The sequence below is a fragment of the Tupaia chinensis genome, unplaced genomic scaffold (genome assembly GCF_000334495.1).
Source record: "Tupaia chinensis unplaced genomic scaffold, TupChi_1.0 Scaffold000182_1, whole genome shotgun sequence".
In the NCBI taxonomy this organism is placed as follows: domain Eukaryota; kingdom Metazoa; phylum Chordata; class Mammalia; order Scandentia; family Tupaiidae; genus Tupaia; species Tupaia belangeri.
In genome coordinates this window covers 5,611,386-5,631,257 of record NW_006159657.1, presented here as the reverse complement: position 1 = coordinate 5,631,257, position 19,872 = coordinate 5,611,386, and the positions used below count along the sequence as shown (strand labels likewise).

General features: G+C 43.4%; 1 protein-coding gene across 1 annotated transcript in view; it reads left to right on the top strand.

The window, feature by feature from the left end:
* PARN (poly(A)-specific ribonuclease) overlaps positions 1 to 19,872 on the top strand; it is a 190,185-nt gene that overhangs the window by 67,823 nt on the left and 102,490 nt on the right. The window contains exons 19-20 of the mRNA XM_006146547.3: positions 16,996 to 17,051; positions 19,054 to 19,140. Coding sequence (XP_006146609.1) covers positions 16,996 to 17,051; positions 19,054 to 19,140 — 143 coding nt within the window. The remainder of the gene's footprint in view (positions 1 to 16,995; positions 17,052 to 19,053; positions 19,141 to 19,872) is intronic.

The window sequence follows — 19,872 nt, the reverse complement described above, 5'->3', positions numbered from 1 at the left end:
AATTTTATTCATTATTATTATTATTATTATTATTATTATTATTATTATTATTATTTGATTTGCTAAAGGGCATGTGTGCTCACCAGAGAGAGAGAGAAAGTGAGAAAGCAAGGTGCCAGGTCTAGGACTTGAACTGTGGTCGGCCATGTGGGAGTCCAGTGCCCCAACTACCACACCACTTCCTGGCCTCCATGTACTTAATGTTTAACATCAGAGGTTTTACACTGAGGAATTATGGAAGAGAACCTGCTAGAGGTCAGAGCCGCACCTTTCTGCCGAGCCCTGGCACCAAGAATGGACAGAGCAGCTCTTACTTGCCATTCCCTAGTGCAGCTGCTGTTCAGGCCCAGCAGGGCCAGATGCAAGATTGCTAGCAGGTTGTTAGTGTGCCCCACGTGCCCTGAAATGCAGGGTGACGCCTTATCACCTGCAAAGAAGGCCTCGCCTAGTCTTCTCCTATCCTGCCTGTCCCTCTGTCATCCAGAGGAGTGGGATCAATGAAGTCCCTAGTTTCAAGTGTTAGGTAACCCCACCTCCCTCTCCGTGGGCCTTCCAGCTGCCCAGTGTGAGCATGAGTTTCACCACGGTTTGTACTGTTGGGGCGCACTTGGCTGCACGGGGCACAGCACTTCATAGGACTGGCTTCATTTGAATCACACATTTGAAACACCGTGTGTTTGATTTCTCCGGGAGAATCGGTTCCTATCAGGAAAGCATGTAGTGTCAAACAGTGCCCTGAATCCCAGCTCTGCTCTTACTACCTGTCTGGTCTGGGGCAAGTTACTTACCCTCTGCGCCTCAACTTCTCACCCGCAGGTTGAGAATGCCGGTACCCATGTGGTAGGGCTGATTGGATGTGAAATGAGAGACGGTGTAGAAAGCACAGTGCCTAGCACATCAAGGGCCTCAGCTTGTTTTCCTGTCACTGCTGTAGTGATGTTGCACTTTGAACTTGAGAGGGCTCTTTTGTTTTCATAGAGATACTGTGTAACTGACCATGCCTGTGGCGGTGCCCTGTAGGTATGTAGCCGTGCCTGTAGCCGCGCCCTTGTGCCGTATGCAGCCTTGGCTAGGACTTCATCATTTTCAGTTGTGAGCTGGACAAAAACCAGAACAAAACAACCCTGCTATTAACTAAATGATGTTCAGGGAGAAGACCTGAATCTGTTACCCTGTTTTGTTTTCCTCCGTTTAAGGTATGTGATTTTGTTTTGTTTTGCTTTTTAAATTGCTATAGGGCGTGCACACTTGCTAGAGATGGTGGGGGGAGAGAATGAGGGAGAGGTGAGAAAGCACCCTTTGGGAAGATGGCCAAACTGCAATCTCTCTTCTGATTCTCCTCTTAGGATTTTGGGCACATATGTGCATGTGCCAAGTGTGATTTTCAAGCCTCTGGGCTTGGGACTTGAACTCATAGTAGACTCTGGTTGATCCAACCACCTTAACCACCACGTCACCTGACTGGCCCCATGTATGGTTATTTCTTTTCTTTTAAGAATTATTTTATTTTATCTTTATTTACTTATTTCATTTCATTTTAATTTGACCATAGAGGAACAGAGAGAGAGAAAGCTGCCAGGTCTGGGACTTGAACCCATGGTCAGCCATGTGGAAGTCCAGTGCCCTTAACCACTGTGTCACCTGTCGGCCCCCATGTATGGTTATTTCTTAATCTCTGTGTTTTGTGGAGTTTTACTGGGAAAGGGGAATAAAGGAATAGAATTTACTAAGTGACCCATTAGAAGCTTTCCTTTTTAAGAAAGTTATTGAGATATAAATTCACATACCACTCAGTTCACCCATTTAAAGTTTACAGCGTAGTGGTTTGTGTATATTGTTAATTGTGGCAAAATACATGCAACAAATTTTGCCATTTTCACTATTTTTAAGTGTATAATTCAGTGACACTACATTTACAGTATTGTGCAACTATTACCATTTTCTGTTCCCAGAATTTTCCAGCATCTAAAGCAGAAACTATATAACCATCAAGAAATAACTCTTCTTTCCCTCCTCCCCTCAATCCCTGGAAACCTTATCTACTCCGTTTTTATCATTTGTCCTTTCTTGAGCTGTTTCTTTTTAAGCAACTGATATTTCAGTGAGATTTTTTAAAAAGAATTATTTATTTATTTATTTATTTATTTAATTTGCTGCAGGGTACGTGAGCTCACCAAAGAAGAGAGATAGAGAGGAGAGCAGGGAGAAGGGAGAAAGCAAGCTGCCAGGTCTGGGACTCAAACCATAGTCAACCATTTGGGAGTCCAGTGCGCCAACCACATGCCACCTGCTGGCTCCACTTCAGTGAGATTTTAATGTACTAAAATTATTGGTATTTTTGTCCATGTGTGCCCAAAATCCTGAGAGGAGAATGGAAGAGGAGGGGTCGCAGCATGGCCATATTCCTGGGAATGGTTTTTCACTTTCCCTCTTTCTCTGTGTCTTTCTGTTTGTCACTAGGAAGTGCATATGCCCTATAGCAAAAAAACAAACAAGCAAAAAAAAAAAAAAAAAAAAAAAAACAAAAAAAAAAAAAAAACATTTGGTTTTTTAAAAACCCTTGGAATTTTTTTTGAGAGGTTTTTGCTGCAGGGCGCATGCACTCGCTAGAGAGACAGAGAGAGACAGAAAGTGAGAAATCACCCCCCAAGGAGGGATGGCCATGCCACAATCCCTTCTCCTCCATTCTCCTCTCTGGATCTTGGGCATGCACACACCTGAGCCCAGCGTGAGTTTAAGCCACCGGGTCTGGGATTTGAACCACCGACGACTATATGGGAGTTCAGCGACATAGCCATTACATTAACTGCTGGTCCCTGGAACTTTTTTTTTTTTTTGTAATTGTATTGCTTTCTTATGTGTAGGTCACTTCTTGGGCATATCAACTTGAAGATACCCAGATAGGGGGACCAGCAGATGGTATAGTGATTACATTGCTGGACTCCCACATCGTCAACTGTGGTTTGAGTCTTGGATCTGGCTGCTTAAAACTCATGCCGCGAATGTGTGTGTGCGTACCCAAAATCCCAAGAGGAGAAGGGATTGCAGCATGGCCATCCCCCCAGGGGAGTGATTTCTCACTTATTGTATCTCTGGTGGGCACAAGTGCCCTGTAGCAAAAATCTCTCTTTAACAAAAAGATAAAAATAAATACCCAGATGTTTACTTATATGACTGTCTCAACTGAGGTTGGCTTGTCAAGGGTGAGAGGAGAAGAGCAGAGGCCTCAGGGTGAGGCAGTGAGTTCCGGTCACATTTGTCCTCTCTGAAGCTCAGTTTCCACATGAGATGGCAGATGTCCACTTCATAGGGTAGGGGCATCACAAGGCTGCTTAGCAAAGGGTGTGGCGTGTGGAAGCTGTGCTGAGTGTAGTTGTTACTGTGACTTTCACCACGGTGAACTCCAAGAAGAAATGTGATTCTTGTATTTCCATTACTGCAGGGCAGCAGTAGGGAAACAAAGCAGGCGGTGGCACTTAGCTGGGTCCTCTTGGGTGGACAGGAGCAACGAGGCATGAATATATGAGGCCAGTAAAATCTTTTTTAGAGAGGATGGCAACTTAGAAAAATCCTGTTCAGAAAATAGTTTATAACTGCCTTTGTATCTTAATTTGGAAGGTCATGCTGTGAAGTTGGGCTGTGATCGCTAGGAATACCTGCCCAGCCTGTGAGCAGCACTTACACTCTGGAGCCCACGAGGCTGTGCAGCTGTGTGATTTGCAGGGCAGGAGGGAGGGCAGGCAGACTACTCAAGTGTTTCCCGGTGCCACCTATGCCCCGTCCCCCGGGTGTCAGAGCCGAAGTCAGGGAAGGCAGCATGGAGGAAGATTAATAGTGGTAATTTGCGAACTTTCTGTCCTGTTGGCTGACTTTCCCACAAACTTGGTAGCAGTTACCCTTTAATTTTATGTTCATGGTTCTCGAGTATAGGAGTAACACAAATCTTGCTAAACAGGATGTCCTCTGTCCTCCCGCTTGATCTTAAACCTGGAATAGTGAGCAGAGCGCGTCATAAACTGTTGAGACGTGGAGTGTGGCGGACATTGCGCTTTAATGACGAAGAGCCTGAGAAATAAGCCTTTTAACGAAAATGGAGTCCTTGTTCACCCTCTTTCAGGGGATGCAAATATTGCAGTCAGGTGTCCCAGGGAGTGAAATCACAGCACTGCAAGTCCTTCGAGCACTCAGGTTCTAGAAGACTTGGGCCAGCTTTTTTCCCTAGTTCACAACATATTTTCCCTAGCATACAAGTTGTATTTTATTCTCATACAGCATGTTCATTTCACTTTTGGTTCCCCAAGTTACTAGGATAAAGAGAATCTCCAAAAATTGGCTTGGATTGATTACGTGGAAAGTTCTTTAGTATACACGGATTTTCATAAAGATAATAGTGGGTGAGCCCAGGGTATATTTGATTTTTTCAGCCTTGAGTCTATTTTTTCTTTTTTTTTTGGTAGAGGTTTTTGACTTAGGGCACGTATGCTCCACAGAAGAGTCAGACAGTGAGAGGGAAAGCGAGAAATCATCCCCCAGGGGGATGGTCACGGTGTAATCCCTTCTCCGTTCTCCCAGGATCTTGGGCATGCATGCGCACGCACCCAGTGTGAGTTTCAAGCTATAGGGTCTAGACTTGACCTGCAGTCAGCCATGTGGAAGGAAGTCCAGCATCAGAACCACAACACCATCTGCTGGCCCTGAGTCTGTTTTTTTTTTTTTTTTTTAAGAATTATTTAATTTAATTTAATTTATTTAGAGGGGTAGAGCAAGAGAGAAAGAGAGGGAAAGTAAGAAACCAAGCTGCCAGTTCCAGGATTCAAACTGTGGTCAGCCATGTGGGAGTCTAGTACCCTTAACCACAATGCCACCTGCTGATCCCCCGAGTCTGTCTTTTTTTTTTTAATTATTATTTTATTTAACTTTATTTTTACATTTATTTTATTTTAATATGACCAGGAAGGGACAGAGAGAGAGAAACTGAGAAAGCAAGCTGCCAGGTCCGGAACTCGAAGCACAGTCAGCCATGTAGGAATCCAGCACCCTTAAACACCATGCCACCTGCCAGCCTGGAGTCTGTTTTTTTTTTTTTTTTTTTCATTTTTTTGTAGAGGTTGTTGCTATAGGGCATGTGCGCTTGCCAGAAAGACAGAGAGAGACAGAGAGACAGAAAGCAAGAAATCACCTCCCATGGGGATGACCACACCGCAATCTCTTCCCCTCCATTCTCCTCTTGGGATCTTGGACACGCACGCACACGTGCCTGGCATGAGTTTAAGCTGCCGGGTTCGGGACTCGAACTGCAGTCGACTATGTGGTAGTCCAGTGACATAGCCATTACGCTAACTGCTGGTCCCCCATGTCTGCTTTTTTAAGATTGGGCAGTAGTGCTTGTTTCCATGCCTTCTGCAAGGAAGGGAGTGTTTATTGCAAGTTCATACTGCCTCATCTAAATTTCACCTTGCATTCTTGATTGCCAAAGATTTTCCAGATATGCTGCTTCTGTGCTCCATCAAAAGGCTGCTTTTAAAAGAAACTTTAAAGGACACCCAGCTAGCAGCCTCTGCTCAGCATGCCAGTCCTGCGGGCACTGCAGCGGCTATCCACGTGCTGAGCATTTCTGGTCTTGTGTTTGCTCTTGTTGTCACTTTCAAGTACATTTTCCTGTGACTTAGTAACTTGCTTATCATTATGATTAAAAAGGAATTTGTTGAGGTAAAAAAGAAATCAATCGACCCCAGGGTGTATATTTAAGCAGCTTGTCTTCTCTGTAGGAGGGGATTGTGTTAGTGTCGTGTGGCCCTGAAACAAATTACTGCAAGCCTGGTAGCCAGTGCAGTAGAGATTTATTCTTGTCACAGTTCTGGAGGTCAGGCGTTCCCGACCCAGCCATCACCAGAGCTGAGCTGCCCCCACGGCTCTGGGGAAGCATCTGTTCCTTTCTAGCAGCTGCTGCTGGCACGGCATTCCGTAGGATTCCTCAGTTTGTGGCCACATCACTCCAAGCCCTGTCACCACAGTCACATTGCCTTCTCCTCTGTGTGTCCTGCCTCCCTCTGTCGTTCTGTTGTAAGGACACTTAGGATGGCAAATAGGGCCCTCTTGCAAAATATAGGTTAATCTCCTCTTCTCAGGGTTGGCCCATCCTTCCTTTCTCTTTCCCTCCTTTCTTCCTTTCCCTTCTTCCTCTAGGGCATTTGCACTTGCCAGAGATGGAGAGAGCGAGCGAGCGAGCGAGAGCGCATGTAAGAGTGGACACCTTAATGAGGCATGGTCACACCATAATCCCTTATCCATTTCTGCTTCCTTTTGGGATTTGGGGCACGCACACACAAGCACCTGGTGTTTCCTAAACCTCTGGAGCTGGGATTCAAGTTGCACAGCCAGCCATATGGGGTTTGGCTCCCTTAACCACTGTGCTATAGGGCCGGCCTGGTTTTCTAATTTAATAGCATCTCTTAAGAGCCCTTTTCTAGCTCAGGCAACATGCCCAGGGGGGTTAGAATATGGACTTACCTTTTTGCAGGGGGCCACCATTCAGCCCATAATAGGCATGTTAGTAGTGGTTCTCAGGTATTCCTAGCCTTCCACTGGGCCTGGCCAGGAACAAGTGGGCAATGGCTATTTCCAAGACTATTTAGCATTTCATTTGTATCGTCCAGAGGTTAGCAGTATACTCCAGGAGACTGAGACTAGCTACCACCTAAACTCTTTCCACTGTGCAGAGGATGTCACCTGCAAGGACTGTCATTTCTGACAGCAGCCCTCCATGTAGCGGTAACGTCCCCCCATGTTAAAGCTGAGACATCTGTGCAGGGGCCCAGGAATGGCAGAGTCAAGGCTAACCCGGGTCTGTCCTCGGTTAAGAATGGGTGGTTCAGTTGCGCACTTCGCTGAAAGAGTGCTACAGTTGGCTGCTTATTTTTCTTACGAGACAAGGTTAGTGTTTTAGAAGGCACCTTTTTCTCTGTGTTTGACTTGAGCAGTGATTCTAAAAGATGTTGACTTTGACTATCAGATTGTGTGGCGCTGGCTTCCTCTGACATTTCACAGTCTGCTGTTTTACAGCCCCGGCCGACGTCGCCGTTGTATAATGCTTTGTTTAACGTTTTTATTTGATGTGATGCGATATGGTTCATTTGATAAAGACTGTTCAAATGAGCTGCTGGGTTTCCTTTTTCTGTTCTTGTTTCTGGTGTTGTATCTGGCTAAGAAAGGACACAAGTTGGCTTCAGGACAAACGTCGGGTAATGCTCTGTTTGACAAAACAGCAAGCAACTAGATTGAGAATTGCCCCCTGCCCCCCGCCTGAAATTAAAATAACGGATGCCACAGTAACTCCCTTCTAGCCAGTGGTTACCCTTATTTTACACAGACGCTTTAGTGAGCACACTAAATGAGCTTATTTTGTGGGAGACGTCTGCATGCTTCCTACCCGGCATGATAAAATTAGATTTTTATGGCACATAAATATGTATAATGATGAGCCCTTGCATACAGGGTTCTTATGAAGTGTTTTTACTGCTGTGACCTGAAGAAAATACCAAGACCATTTGCAAATAGAGTAGAGTTGGTAGTCATTACAGGTTTTAGTTTCCAATCAGAACTCTTGGGACTTGGGGTGAGCTACAGATTAATCCACTGCTCAAATTGTGTCGAGACTAGGTTTCACTCACTGTTCCTGTATCTCATCCTGCAGTGGAACGTGATGGGTACATTTGTGCTCGGATTTCATCTTTTAAGATAAAACTTTTTAGAAAATGTAGTCTTGAAGAAAGCAGAAGGCAGATGAACAAATGCAATTTTTTCCTCGGAAGGTGAAATACTGAGTTTCTGAAGGAGGAAGAAAGAAGAATTTGGGGCTTGAGGTTTTTCCTTTTGCTAGAGAGAGACCAAAATAAATACCGTCTTCTTTATTAAGATACATCACGACAGTAGTCGTTTTTCTAGATCGTTGAGGCCTGTGTGTATATGTACAAATTTGACAGCATGTAAAATAAGCCCCTGTATGCCACCACCCCTGAGTGCGCTGTCTCCAAGACGTGCTGATTCATGCGTTTCCTGATGTCGTGGTGAGCGGGGGCAGGTGTGACCAGGAAGCCCGATGCCCAGGGAGCAGCTCATTTTGCACATGAGACCTGGGAAGGCTGTCCCTGTGATCTGTGGTGACAGAGCTCTCTTCACTGCCTGTTGTTCCCATTGCTTTGAAAATTCAGTCACCCTGAAGCTCTTCCTCAGACAGCAGCCTCATTTTTGGTATCTGGGCTGTGTGCCATCACACAAAGCTATAATTTAATCAGCCTCTAGAGCGTTAACCAAAAAAAAAAAAAAAAAGATGTGTCTAGGCGCTTTATTGGTATCGTGAGCTCTTGTTTTACTTAAATACACTAGGGTTTGGGTAGGGATTCGGGACGGAAATCCTAGTTCCCAGCCACTCCTGCTAGGACCCTGGGTCCCCCATTTCACTTGGAGGCTTTGGAGACAGCTCAGGTGGAAAGCCGGAGGAACAGGGGTACCCAGCTGGGAGGAGGCGGGGACTGCTAGTGCAGGGCTAGCCTTGGCTTAGCTGCGTCCCATCTGTGCCCCCCTCACTCCCCCCACCACCCCCCACAACAGCAAGCACGCCACTGAACTTGGAAATACCTGCTTCCTCATTCCTCGTTTAACAGGACCCATACTTCCCTGCCTGTCCTCCAGACACCAGCGTATTATCTGCAGCTGAATAGAAAGGACACATAATTGTTATTTTAGTCAAGAACTTTGTATTTTGGGCCAGCCTTGTGACACAGCGGTAATGTGCTGCTCAAGCAAAGCTAGATCCCACACAGTGACAGCAGTACAAGTCCCTGGCCCCGTCCTCCTGAAATGTGACGGACATGTGCGAGAGTGCCTGCAGTGAGGTGGGCTGGAGGACTGGAAGAGGGGATCGTGGCATGGCTAGACCCTGCGGAGGGTGCCCGTCTCTCTCCTTCTCTCTCTCATGTGTGTACACACACATGCTATCATGAATAGAGAAAAATAAAAGAATCTTGTATTAAAATTTTTTTTCTGATTAAAACCAAAAACCCACTCATAATTCCCTAGCCCAAAAGATGAAAAAAAGTCATGTTAGTGAATTTTCTGTTCATTTTCTATCTCTTTGATTTACTGATTGTGAGTATACTACTTATATTGTTTTGGAACTTTTTAATTTAAAAAGAATTACTGATTTAATTTTATTTATCATTATTATTTTAAAATTTGCTATCGGGCACACACTCACCAGAGAGAGAGAGAGAAAGCTGCAGGTCTGAGACTCAAACTTGTCATTGACCATGTGGGAGTCTAGTGTTGTAACCAGCATGGCACCTATTGGTCCCTCATTTTGAAACTTTAAAAAAATACAGTAAGCAGGTGCTGTAATGGTTACGTCACTGGACTCCCCACATACAGTCGACCACAGTTTGAGTCCTGGCACATGTGTATGCATGCTCAAGATCCCAAGAGGAGAATGGAGGAGAAGGGATTGTGGCGTGGGCATCCCCACAGGGGTGGGGGGGAGCAGTATCTCATTTTCTATCTCTCTGGTGAACACACATGCCCTATAGCAGAAATCTCTCTTAAAAAAAAAATAAATAAATTTCTTTATTTTTTTTTTTTTAAGAGAGATTTCTGCTATAGGGCATGTGTGTTCACCAGAGAGATAGAAAATGAGATACTGCTCCCCCCCACCCCTGTGGGGATGCCCACGCCACAATCCCTTCTCCATTCTCCTTTTGAGATCTTGGGCATGCACTCACATGTGCCTGCTGTGAGTTTTAAGCCACCAGATCCAGGACTTAAATCATAGCAGCAGTGTAACCATTACTGGTCTCTCTTTTTTCTTTCTTTCTTTCTTTCTTTCTTTCTTTCTTTCTTTCTTTTTTTTTTTTTTAAGATATTTTTGCTGTAGAGCATGTGCACTAGCCGGAGAGACAAAGAGAGACAGAAAGCGAGAAATCACCCTCTGGGGGACGGGGCGTGTGGGATGCCATGCTGCAATCCCTTCTCTTCCATTCCCCTCTCGGGATCTGGGGCATGCATGCACACATGCCTGACGTGAGTTTTAAGCCGCTAGGTCCAGAACTTGAACCGTGTTTGACTGCATGGGAGTTCAGAGACATAAGGATTATGCCATCTGCTGGTCCATCAATAGGAATTTTTCAGAAGACCTTAAAACCACTGTCAGCATCATGTGACAGCCTTCAGTGGCCTGTCAGGTGGTGCCCCTGGTTCACTCCCAATCTTTGTGGTCAGGCCTCAGGTCAGTGCTCGCTTCCGCGGCCCCCTTGTACTTGCTGCAGTGCTGGGCTTGATCATTTCCGCACACTTCTTACTGAAGTGGCCATCTGCACACCTCTTCCATTTCCCTTCTCCCTCTGCTGTCAGTTACAGCACCGGAAAGTGTGCTGCTTCAGGAGCAAAATACATGCTTTTCTTCTTTTCTCAGTGAGATGAGTGTCTCCATACACAGACGCGGTAATGCAGAATTTTAAAGATCCGTAACGATGTTAGTTCCCAGAGGTTTGAGCCCCAATGCAGAGTATTCTCGAGGCATCTTCAGGACCTCTTGCATGCATGTTGAGTGTCACATGTGCCCTTTAGTTTCCTTGAGTACAGCTGTGTAAAATGGGCCAGCACTAGCATGGTTTCGCAGTTGTTTCTGCATTCACTGGACAACGAGGAAGTGGCTCAGATAAGTCACAGCCCAGAGCAAACAGCTGTGTCATCAGAGAATACCCTTTGATCCTGGTGCGCCTCTTAGCGCAGCCTAGTATGTTCTGTGGTTGCCAGAATCCGTGTCTGTAGCTTGTTGGTAAGGTCGGAGAATTTCAATAGGTAGGAGGTGTCTGGTTCTTCATATGGTGTGGGTTCTTTAAGTGTTTGCTAGTCCAAAGTGCTGTGTTTATGTCTGAAGCTTAATTTGTGGCCAGTTCACAGAAGTAAGGTGGATTTTTGCTAATTACTTGCCTAGAGAATAGTTTGATATTTTTCTGTCTTTTTAAAACGTCTTTAAAAAAATGAGAACATCGAGTGTCAGCAGTGACTTTCCTAATTTATCTCCTGCAAAGAACCTAGTGCTTGCCACAGTTTGACCTCCTGGAGTCAGGGACTGAGGGAAGCCGTATGTCATTGCTTCCTGGGTTTTGAGGTAGTTCTTAGTACTTAATAGCTTTGTGTTTTTCTAGGTCAAAAGACTGATATAAACAAATGGTTAAGGCTATTACTCCTTGGAGAAGTTGGCACAGTCGTTATTACCCAGCTGATTGCTGAATCACCTTTAATGGCAGTTGAACACACAGCATCGAATGCACTGTTTCCCTGTTAGCTCAGTGCTTCTCGCTCCGGCTTCTGAGTCAGTAGGTCTTGGATGGGGCCTGGGTAAGTGCACGTCTAAGAACGTCCCAGGTGATGCTAATGCTGTTTGTGGGGAACCACATTTTGATGAGGGCTCAAGGTTCCATGCTCCTGAGACGTTTTCTATCTAAAACGAAATTCTTCAGTGACCAACAAGCCTTCTTAGTCTTGGTCACAAGAGTTTGCAGGGTGGCTTCGTGAGTGCCATACAATACGTGGATGACAGTGGTGGGGCGGCTCCTGGAGATAAAGATGTTATGTCACCTCTGCTGTGTAATGTGGCCTGCACAGTGGCACCTGTTTAAGAGCTGAGCTGAAGTTAACCAGTGTGCAGGCAGACAACCCTGGAATATGCCGTGCTTTACCTTCGAGTCTCTCTAGATCCTGGAAAGCCAAGATCCCCAGCGTTGCCAGTGGTGTTCTCTTAGGACATTAAAAAATGAACATACTCAGGGCCAGCAGATGGCATAGTGGTTATGTTGCTGGACTCCCATATGGTCTACCATGGTTCGAGTCCCAGATCTGGTGGCTTGACAATCTCTGCAGGTGAAAGCACGCGTGTGTGCCTGATCTCAGGAGGAAAAAGAATTGTGATATGGTCATCCCTGCAGGGCGATGATTTCTCTGTTTCTGTCTCACTGGCTCTCTTTCTCTCTAGCAAGCACATCATGTGCCCTAGGGCAAAAACCTCTGTAAAAAGGAAAGAACTTATTCCACAAAGGGCATGATTTGGTTTTTGGTATTTAGAATGTGACCTCAAGTTACCCAGTTTCTTAGGGTAGAATTCTGCTATGAAATTGGTCATTGTATCAAATGGGAATTTTATTATTTTTAAATATTTTTAAAAGAATTATCCATTTTATTATTATTATTATTAATATTATTATTATTTTAAATTTGCACTCACCAGTAAGAGAGAGATAAAGCAAGTTGCCAGGTCTGGATCTCTAACCACGGTCAAACATGTAGAAGCCCAGGACCCCAACAACCACATTCCCTGCTGACCCAAAAATGGGATTTTCTTTTTTTTTTTGAGAGATTTTTGCTGTAAGGCATGTGCACTCACCAAAGAGACAGATATAGAAAGTGAGAAATTACACCCCCCCTCCCCTAGTGGGATGGCCACTCTGCAGTCCCTTCTCCATTCTCCTCTCATGGTTCTGGGCACGCTTGCACATGCGTTTGGTGTGAGCTTCAAGTTGCTGGATATGGGACTTGAACCAAGGTCGACCTTGCGGAAGTCCAGTGCCCAAACTACTACACCACCTGCTGGAAATTTTAACTTTAGTTTTTGATGAAGCTAATATCCATCCTTGGGAAAATAATATTTCATCAGGGAGCTTTCAGGAATGTGTCAAGATTTCCACACACAGTCTAACGTGTTTTTACCATATTACAGCCATCTCGAACCTTCACAAAAATAGAAATGTCCGTGCAGGTGTTGTTCCGAGTGTCTTTTTGGTATCTGCAGATGAAAGGCCTTCTGGGAGAGATCGTTCTACAATACAATTCACAGGGAAGGAGCACCCCTTCATGTATTTATTAGCATTTCTACTTGCCTACTGCATTTCCTTATATGTTAAGATGAAAACCGGCAAGTTAGATGACCCATATGTGAAGTATTTTATCAGACCATTCCAGGGAGTCAGTGCAGGCCCTCCAGGCAGCCAGTGTGGATGAGGCATGCTTGCAGTGAAGTGTTTTAATTTTATTCAAAAGGGCAGAGCTGTTACCAGAGCCACAGCTCGCGAACAGCGTGGCGTGAGGAGATTGCGAGGCCGTTGGGAGCGTTTACTTTGGTTCAGTTCCACAGACACTCAGCCACAGCTTTAGAGTCGGTCTCACAATGGCATGGCTCTTTCCAGAGCTGCAGCCTGCCAAGTCACACACAGCGTTGGTTTTCGTGTTCTTCCAGGGTTTGGGGCCACTTGGTTCTCTCCAGAGCCCAGACACCGGGGTGGAGGCAGAGGGCAAGTGTGAGAAGTGCTATTAATAATTCATTGAAAGGGGTTTCTATGTGAAGTATTAAGTGAGCAAAGAAGATATGTAGCATTATTCTGAATGGAAAATCTCATTTTGTATACTGTAATGATGTATAGTGAGTGAATGTAAATAAATACATTTAAAATAATTAAAAAAATAAAAATTTAAAAATAGGATATGTAGGATTAACTAGGTTAAAAAAGCTCATGTTTTAGCTGAGAATGAATTTTTACTTATTTTAATCCGAAATAACATTTAAAATTCAGATGAAGTATTCAGGAACAAGTAACCTATATATAGCCTGACAGAAGATAGCTTTCAATATAATATTTTTTAAACATCTACGTGGTGAAAGATATTGGAGAAGTCCCCTTGTCTAAGTGTAATCCTGATTTTTATTTGTTGGATAGTAGTTTTTCTAAACTTGTTACTGAGGTCCTGTGACTTTAGAAATAGAAGAAGATTTTGAAAAGAAATAAAGTAATTGCAGAATCAAGCTTGTGGTTTTACTTTGTATTTCTCTCACTCACAGCAATGTGAGCTAGAACACAGGATGCACAGGAGTTAAATGAAATGACATTTCAGTTGACTTTTTCTAAGAAAGCCATTATTTTCTCTGGGCCTCTCAGTTCTCAAGTACCTTTTATTTTCTTTTTTAAGTTAAAAAAATAATAAAAGGAATTTTGGAAAACATATCTGAGGTACGAACAGGTGGAATGGTGGTTAAGGTGCTGGATTCCCACATGGCCAACCATGGCTCAAATCCCAGGCCTGGAGACTTGCTTTCTCTCTCTCTCCTTCCCTTTCTCTTTCTCTCTCTCTGGTGAGCAAATGAGCCAATATACCCTGTAGCAAATTTATATACACACACACACACACACACACACACACATACATACATACACACACACATATTTATATATATAAAATAGTGATTTATAAATAAAATTAAATAAAAATAATTATCTAAATAAAAGGGGACCAGAAGATGGTGTAATTGTTATGTATGCTGGACTCTCATGCAGTCAACCACAGTTTGAGTCCTAGACCTGGTGACTTAAAACTCATGAGGAGGGGGACCAGCAGTTAGTGTAATGGCTATGTTGCTGGACTCCCACGTAGTTGACTGTGGTTTGAGTCCCAGACCCGGTGGCTTAAATTCTTGCTGGGCACGTGTGCGTGCATGCCCAAGATCCCGAGAGGAGAATAGAAGAGAAGGGATTGCGGCGTGGCCAATCACCCCTGGGGAGTGATTTCTCGCTTTCTCTCTCTCAGTCTCTCTCTGTCTGTCTGGTGAGCATACACGCCCTATAGTAAAAACCTCTCCAAAACAAACAAACAAAAAAACTCATGAGGAGGGGGGCAGTGATTGGACTTGACGCAGGTGGTGTGGTGGTTAAGGGCACTGGACTCCCATATGGTCAACCATGGTTCGAGTCCCGGACCTGACAGCTTGCTTTCTCTCTCTCTCTCTCTCTCCTTCCCTTCCTCCCTCCCCTCTGGTCAAATTAAAATAAATGAATAAAGATAAATAAAATAATTACTATTAAAAAAAAAGAAAGAAAAAACTCATGACAGGTTCATGTGTGTGCATGCCCAAAATCCTGAGAGGAGAATGGAGGGAAAGGGATTGTGGCATGGCAACCACCCCCCCCCACCAGGAGTGATTTCTGACTTTCTGTCTCCCTATCTCTCTGGTGAGTGCATGCCCTGTATATAGCCAATAAATAAACAAATAAATAAATAAATAAACCTCTTATAAAAGGAAAAGTAAAGCTGAGAATTTCCATAAACTTTATTTATTTATTTGGTCAGGATGGGGATTATTCTTGGTTTAACAACAAATCATTTATAAAGATGTAATCAGAGTATACATTTTCTTTTGACTTAAAATCGTATCTCAAGTGTTTCATGTTTTGAAATCTTCCTGGTTATTTTGATTGTCTATTACTATGTTAAAATTTCAAACTGTTCACTTACTGACACGTGTATTGACTCTTGAGATTGATTTTGATTATTGGTGTTATTCTTAGCCTAGCAGCAAACATCTTGTTGACTCAGCTTTTAGTCATCTCTTGAAATTAGGGTAAATTTGAAAAATGATTTTTATGGTACCTGGTATGTTTTGTTACCTTTTAAATTGTGTGTGTGTGTGTGTGTCTATTTTAATTTGGTTTTTAGAAGTTGGGGGCTATCTCAAAAAAAAAAAAAAAGAAGTTGGGGGCTATCTCTAAATCTGTTCAATGGAGAATTGAAACTTAAATGAAGCATAAGGATACTGAGCTTCCTAACGTGGGGATAACTTTCCCGTTCTGGTTGGGAATAATCACCATAGCTGCCCTCGTCATTGACTACGATGTCAGGTGCTGTGTCTGTCTCACTGTCTTTTGGCATTGGAGGTGGTATAGATTAAATTGGGTAGAACAGCTTACAAAATCAGAATAATACACTGGAGCCTAAATGAGTGAACTAAAAATAAATATGATTTCTTAGCCATAGGATTTGGTTTATTAAATTGTAGAACAGACAAGTCCTCAAACCACAGAGTGCCAAGACTTCAGTGTGTGTGTGTGTGTGTGTGTGTGTTTCCTGACATTAACAGAACAGCCTTGTTCATGCTGCTGGTTCCATTTGTAAACTAGATCATGCCCTGCTTAGCTTTTGAATGCCTGGTAATAATGTGCCTTAATTGCAGGTCAGTGAAGCCAAACTAATTACTTGTTGGGCTCTTGGATTGCCTTTTTAATTTGCTGTATAATGTAGCCTCTCCAAGAAATGCACAGTATATTGTTATCGAAGTCAGACTCATTAAAATCATCTTACAGACAATAGAATGCCTGATATTTTGTTCATAATCTTGCAATTAAGAGAAAATTGAATGGCATCACAGAGAGTTGTAATTCACAAGTACTTCTTTTTGTGAGTGCCTTTGTATCCATTTTGGAAGCCATACATAAAATGACTGCTGTCATTTGTTTCAGTGTGATAGTTTTTTGAATCAAGGATTGTTTTGCTTTGTACTTTTTATATGTTTGAATTTTTTTTTCTCTTAATTTATGATGGAGTATATGTACACGCACCTACAAGTGAGAGAAAGAAAGAGAGACCCTTCATAGGATCTGGTCACTCCTCAGTCCCTCTCTTCCAGCCTGTTGCATCTTGGGCACTTGAGTGCATGCCCAGTGTATTTCAGGCTGACCAGGCCTGGGATTCAAACTGCAGTTGACATGTGGGATCTGGTAGCACATTAACTCCTATGCCAATGGACCATCCCTACTGTTAGTATGTTTTCAATAACATTAACAATAAGGGAGGTGGTCACACTAGAATCCTCCATTTTCCTCCATTTCTTCATTCTGTCAGAATCTTGGGCACACACACATGCATACATGCCCTGTGTGTTTTCAAGCTTCCTGAACTGGGATTCTAACTCCAGTCAGCCATGCAGAATCCAGGTCTCTATATACGTGTCTTAACTGCTGTGCTATGGGACTGGCCCTGGAATGAATCCCAAGAACTTTAAGAATGATTGTAGAATACAGTAATATAGTCAGGGAACTTTTACTGGAGAATTTAGTAGATGTCTGTATGGATTTTTAAAAAGAAATTAGCTCATGAAGTAGTTTTCTTTTCTTTTTGTAGGCTATTTCTTATGAGAGTCATGGATATCCCCTATCTAAACTTGGAAGGACCAGACTGTAAGTGCATTTTTGTATTCTCATTACATCTGCACATTTAAGTGGGTGGTCTGGAAGGGATAACAGAAAAAATATTACCGAAGAAAGAGCTTTTTTTACTTAAAGATGGGCAGTGATTTTGTGGTTGATATAAATAGTATGCTTAAGTTAACGGGCCCCTTGGGCCTTTGTTAGTCATCTCTTTATTTATATTTTCTAGTTTATGGAGGATTGGATTTTTTTTTTGGGGGGGGGAGGTAGAGAGGTTTTTGCTATAGGATGTGTACATTCACCAGAAAGACAGAGACAGAGAGACAGAAAGCGAGAAATCACTCCCCAGGGGAGATGGCCACGCTGCAATCCCTTCTCCTCCGTTCTCCTCTCAGGATCTTGGGCACGCACGCACACACGCCTGGCGTGAGTTTAAGCCACCAGGTCCGGGACTGAAACTGTGGTCGACTAAATGGGAGTCCAGCGACATAGCCATTACACTAACTACTGGTCCCGATTTTTTTTTTTTTTTAAGAGAAATTTTTGCTATAGGGTGTGTGTGCATGCTGGAAAGACAGAGAGAGATAGAAAGTGAGAAATCATCCCCCGGGGAGATAGTCATATTGCAGTTTCTTCTCCTCTGTTCTCCTCTGGAGATTTTGGGCATGCACGCACACAAACCCAGCATGTTTTTAAGCCTCTGGGTTCAAGACTCAAATCATAGTTGGCCATGTGGGAGTCCAGCAACATAACATTACTCCATCTGCTGGTCCCAAAATTTTAAACAATATCTTTTCTTCACTATTTCATTTTCACTCAATATTCTAGTTTCACCATTTCGTATAAATATCTGTAATAGATTTTAAAATATACTAGCTGTGTCAGTAACTTGATAATATTTCTATTTCCAGTTACTTGAGTATGAATATATTTAAGTTTAGTAGGTTGTTTTTTACATTTTCTTTAAAACCCTTGGAAATTTTAATTTATTTGGAAGGTGGTTGTTTGCTCCTCTGCTTTATTCTTGTATTTCATTGCTCTTTTTCTACCTTGGTTTATTTTTCTCAGTATACATCACTTGCATGTAGATATGGGCGAACTGTCCTTGGTCAGAATAACTGCTGAAATAGTAGTTTGAAGACATACTATGGTGTTGCACTCCCCATTAGGTTTATATTCTAGGCTGTCATTCTCACAGGATTTCATAAGCTGAGTATCACCATTCTGATGTATAGCTGAGAGTGGTTAGTGTGGTTAGGTCTCTTGCCCAGAGTTAGTTGCATAGCTAAGTGGTGGTCTCAGGGTTGGAACACAAGACTGACTCAGGACTGCCTCTACTTAAAAATGATCAGTACATTTAATTTGGATAGAACTTTGAAATTTTTTTTTTTTGAGAGATTTTCACTGTAGGGCGCGTGCGCTCGCCAGACAGACAGAGAGAGACATAGAGACAGAAAGCGAGAAATCACCCCCCAGGGGGGATGGTCACGCCGCAATCCCTTCTCCTCCATTCTCCTCTCGGGATCTTGGGCATGCACGCACACGCGCCCGGCGTGAGTTTTAAGCCACCGGGTCCAGGACACGAACCGCGGTCGACTACGTGGGAGTCCAGTGACATAGCCATTACGCTGACTGCTGGTTCCCATACTTTGAAATTTTTTTAAAAGCTAAATAAACATGCAGAAAACCAGATTAAAAGAAAATTAAATGTTAAGTAAAACTTCTTGAACAGAGTGTCTCTCTTTTTCTTTCAATAATTTGCACAGGAACTTCACGAGGAGAGAAGGTACTTCTGGGTAGCATTGCTAGGGTTCAGATTGTTGTGGACATTACAGAGTCTTAGAGCCCAAGTCTACACAGCTGCTCTGGCAGACTCCCCGCCAGTCCTAGGAATACTTTTAGGAGCTGTTTGGTAGTCCTGAGCATTCGTTTCAGTGCCTCAAATTAGCCTGGGCTTAGCTTCACCCAGGAACCACTGTGGTACTTGGTCACTTTTCAGTTACCAACCTTTCATCAAAAATTTGTCTTGTAGTACAGCCCAAACGTGATCACGTTCTCCATGTGACATTCCCCAAAGAATGGAAGACCAGCGACCTTTACCAGCTCTTCAGTGCCTTCGGTAAGTAAGTCTCAGGGGTGGATCTGTGAGATGTCTTCAGATAGTTTGTGGCAGTGGCTATCATGGAAAACCTGTTTGGAGTCTGGCTGTTCTGCTGCTCTTCATCAATGGTAGACAGCCTCGGCTGCGGCATAAAAGAATGTTAGTGTGCAAAGTCTCCGTGTTGGCCTCGTATGTTGCTACCTTACAGCACCTCACAATAGAGCACTAGTAATCCATGGAAAGCAAGATACCATTATTGTGGTCATCCTTACTGCTGCCCGAGACAACCAGCCTAGGCTGAGAGTAACTTATTTTTAAGATTAAACTCAGAAAGTTTGTCTGTTTCAGAAGGGCAGGTGGCATCAGCTTGAGATGAATGAAGCAACAAACAGAGGTTTGGGCAGACCAAGATATATATGCGATGGGGCCGTTGTCCTCTTTGGTTTTTATCCGGTCGTGTGATTAGGAGCATTGCGCAGTCTTCTGGTTAGGGCGTGTAAAGGCCATCCTGACTGAGAGCTGCAGCAGAGCTCGTTATTTTAGCAGATGAAGTACAAAAGCGTTTCCCTTTGGAAGTTCATGCGAAGTGAAGGTAGCAAAAACCCGGATGTCCAATAGTAAGAGTGTTTAGTAAGTGTGTATCTATCTCCCAAGGGACTTGGATGTAGCCATTTAAAAAATATTTGGTGAGTTTATTAAGAGATAGTAAAGTGTTTATGTTAGAGTGAAAAGCAGATATAAAATAGGCAT